Source organism: Taurulus bubalis (genome assembly GCF_910589615.1).
Source record: "Taurulus bubalis genome assembly, chromosome: 2".
NCBI lineage: Eukaryota > Metazoa > Chordata > Actinopteri > Perciformes > Cottidae > Taurulus > Taurulus bubalis.
In genome coordinates, this window is record NC_136590.1 from 10,409,838 (window position 1) to 10,412,570 (window position 2,733).

Consider the following 2,733-nt stretch of genomic DNA (forward strand, 5'->3'; position numbering starts at 1 on the left):
CCCTCCCCAGTGATAAATGGCCACAGTATGGGCTATTCATCTCCTGCTTAGAGAAGTGGACAGTGCCCCCCTCCTCGGCCTCTCCTCCACATGTCAGCAAATGTGATAATTCTCTCATTTGTCAGGAGCAGCGGAGGGTTCAGAGTTTGTGTGTGTGTGTGTGTGTGTTTGTCTGTAAACTCGTGCGTGTGCGGTGATGCAAACTCTGGAGAATTTTGGGAACACGCACGTGAGATGAGTTGAGAGGCCTGTAACTCCTCTGCACACCAGCACCCACTCCCTCTCTCTCTCGCCCTCCTTCTTTGTGTGTTTTTGGTTCAAAGCCCCCATCTTGTCAAGTTTACTTAGGTCACAGTGGGAAAATTTAAATGTGCAAAAGAGTGAGTCGTTTTATGGCAAATTCCATCAGTAATTCAATAATTTTATTACCTCCAGGAGACTCCCGAGACACTTTTTTCCCACTTTATTGGGCAAATAAAGTTGTAATGCGTGTGTGTGCGTGTGTCATGCTTGTTTATAAGTGTTTTGTATGTTCATATGTGTATACAAACGTCAGTATGACATCTTTACAGACACTACGAGCATGTTGCCAAAGTGCTGCAGTTTTGTGTGTGTGTGTGTGTGTGTGTGTTTTTACACTCCCATGCCTGTGATTGTGTACCAATAAATAGACCTCATGGTAGCTATTAAACACAATAAGCCTCTAGCTGGTGGCTGGTCATTTAGTTTGCACATAATCATGTGACTGTTTTACACGAGGCCCTCTGTGAACCCTGGCTGATCTCTCTCGCCCTTTCTCCGTCTCTCTGCAGGATCATCCAGAATCGGGCCCTGGTCTTCATCCTCGGAGCCATCATCCTTCTCACCATCATCCTGGCCATCTATTTCAATCTGCGAGGCCACTGATCTCCCCTCTACACACATATACTCGCGCACACACACACACACGCGCGCTCCTCCCCTGACACAAATACAAACACACACATGCGTGATTAATAGCGACAAAAGCGTTGTTCTGGTGTAATTAGGACAAATGGTCCCCATGAATCACTGTTTCCCATGTCTGACAGGGAGCTTTTTTTCCATCTCTTTCTCCTTTCCTGTTTGCTGTTTCTTTCTCTCTTTCTGTCCCTCTCTGCCTTCATTTTCCACTTTCTCTTTCTTTCTTCTTCTTTCTTTTCTCCTCTGTTTTGTTCTCTCTCTCTCTCTTTCTCCGTCAGGCTCTCTCATGCATCTACAGGGACAATAATAGGGGGAGATGTTTTTATGATAGTTAGTATATTTCATGGTGTCGTCCTCAGCGTGCTTCTGCAGCCCATAATGTCCCCAGGTGAACAAGACCCTGGGATTTGTTTTGTTTTTTGTAACTCAAAGCAGATTCAGATATGTAGATTTTTCTTCTTCTTGTGATAGAGGTGGGTCAAGTGTTATTCAGAATGTGTGTGTGTGTGCATGCATGGGAGACGGGGAGAAAGACAGTGCACACTTATGTATGTTCGCATGTGCATGACTGACAGTCATGGATTGGGGGGCCCACATTGTGTTTGTTATTAACACCAACATGCTGTAATATGTATGAGCTTCTGTAACTAAATGATTCAGCTCTTCTTCACGTAGCTCCGACAAAGCACAGAGGTGAGTGCCTTCAGATAAGATATGCTGTACACACTGCTTCTTTAAAAAGCTCAGCCGAGCCCAAAATAGACGAGTGGCGCAGCCTTGAAAAGAGAGGATGCACATAAAAAGGTTGAGGTCAGTTCAACTTCAGTTCAGGATCGTTTCTTTTGCAATTTCCGCATTTAAGAAAGGATATATAAACATTTCAAGAAAGTTCCGTGATTGGGAAAATGTAATGAAATCTACTCTTTTAATATGTTTTTAACACAAAAGGGAACTGACCCCAACCTCGGCCCAGACGATACCTAAATACCACGCAGAGAAAGTTTTCCTCACACATAATAACTAGCTTTATATCTACATTTGGTACAACTCCCCTGCATCACTCAAACAGACTTTCACAACTCCTTCCTGAAGGCTTTTAATGTATCTATCGTTGTGGAAAATTCTAGGCATCATACTGTATGTACTTACCTTACAATCTACATCATGAATAGTGTTTTGCTCTCAATACAAGTGATTCTGTTACTATTTATTTATAAATACAATTAACGTTTCCGTGTTAGAACTGTATATTTTATTAAGTTGAAAGGCATTCAGAATTTACACTAACTACGTGTTTTCTTCTTGATTTTGGGGTGTTCAGTGATTAGATTATAAAATGCAAACTGCACACCAGGACCAACTGAAATGTTTTCTGTCTTAAAGGTTGTTTTTTGTTTATTTTTTTCTTCTTCTTCTGTTCTTATAAATGGATCAAACCTGTTTTAGAACTGGCACTTTTTGTTCTATATATTCCTTGTCAAGATTGTGATGCAGTCCTTGTTTCTGTGTTTACCTGTACGCTGACTGATGATGTGATACATTTGCAGGTGTTTGAAAAAAAAAAAAAAAAAATGGGTGCGTGAGTTTACTGCTGTTTAATTCTTCAGGGGAAAGCCATTCTTCAGGGGGTCTCGGCAAATCTAAATTTAAGAGCATATTTGGAGAATTTTCAGAAGTTGAGACACATGAAGGTAACGCTGTGCACACACACACACACACACACACACAGGAGTGAAGTATTGGAGTGTGCATGTGTCTCCTGTGGCCGTTGTGGTGGTTCCCAGCGAGAAC

At 42.0% G+C, this 2,733-nt stretch overlaps 1 protein-coding gene across 2 annotated transcripts in view; it reads left to right on the plus strand.

Moving 5' to 3' along the window:
* The window catches only part of vti1a (vesicle transport through interaction with t-SNAREs 1A), a 107,710-nt gene extending 105,328 nt beyond the window's left edge, over positions 1-2,382 (plus strand). For both annotated transcript variants that reach the window (XM_079214439.1, XM_079214438.1), the window contains one exon: positions 813-2,382. In XM_079214439.1, the coding sequence (XP_079070565.1) occupies positions 813-906 (94 nt within the window). In that variant the 3' untranslated portion in view covers positions 907-2,382. The remainder of the gene's footprint in view (positions 1-812) is intronic.
* Positions 2,383-2,733: the final 351 nt, after the last annotated feature.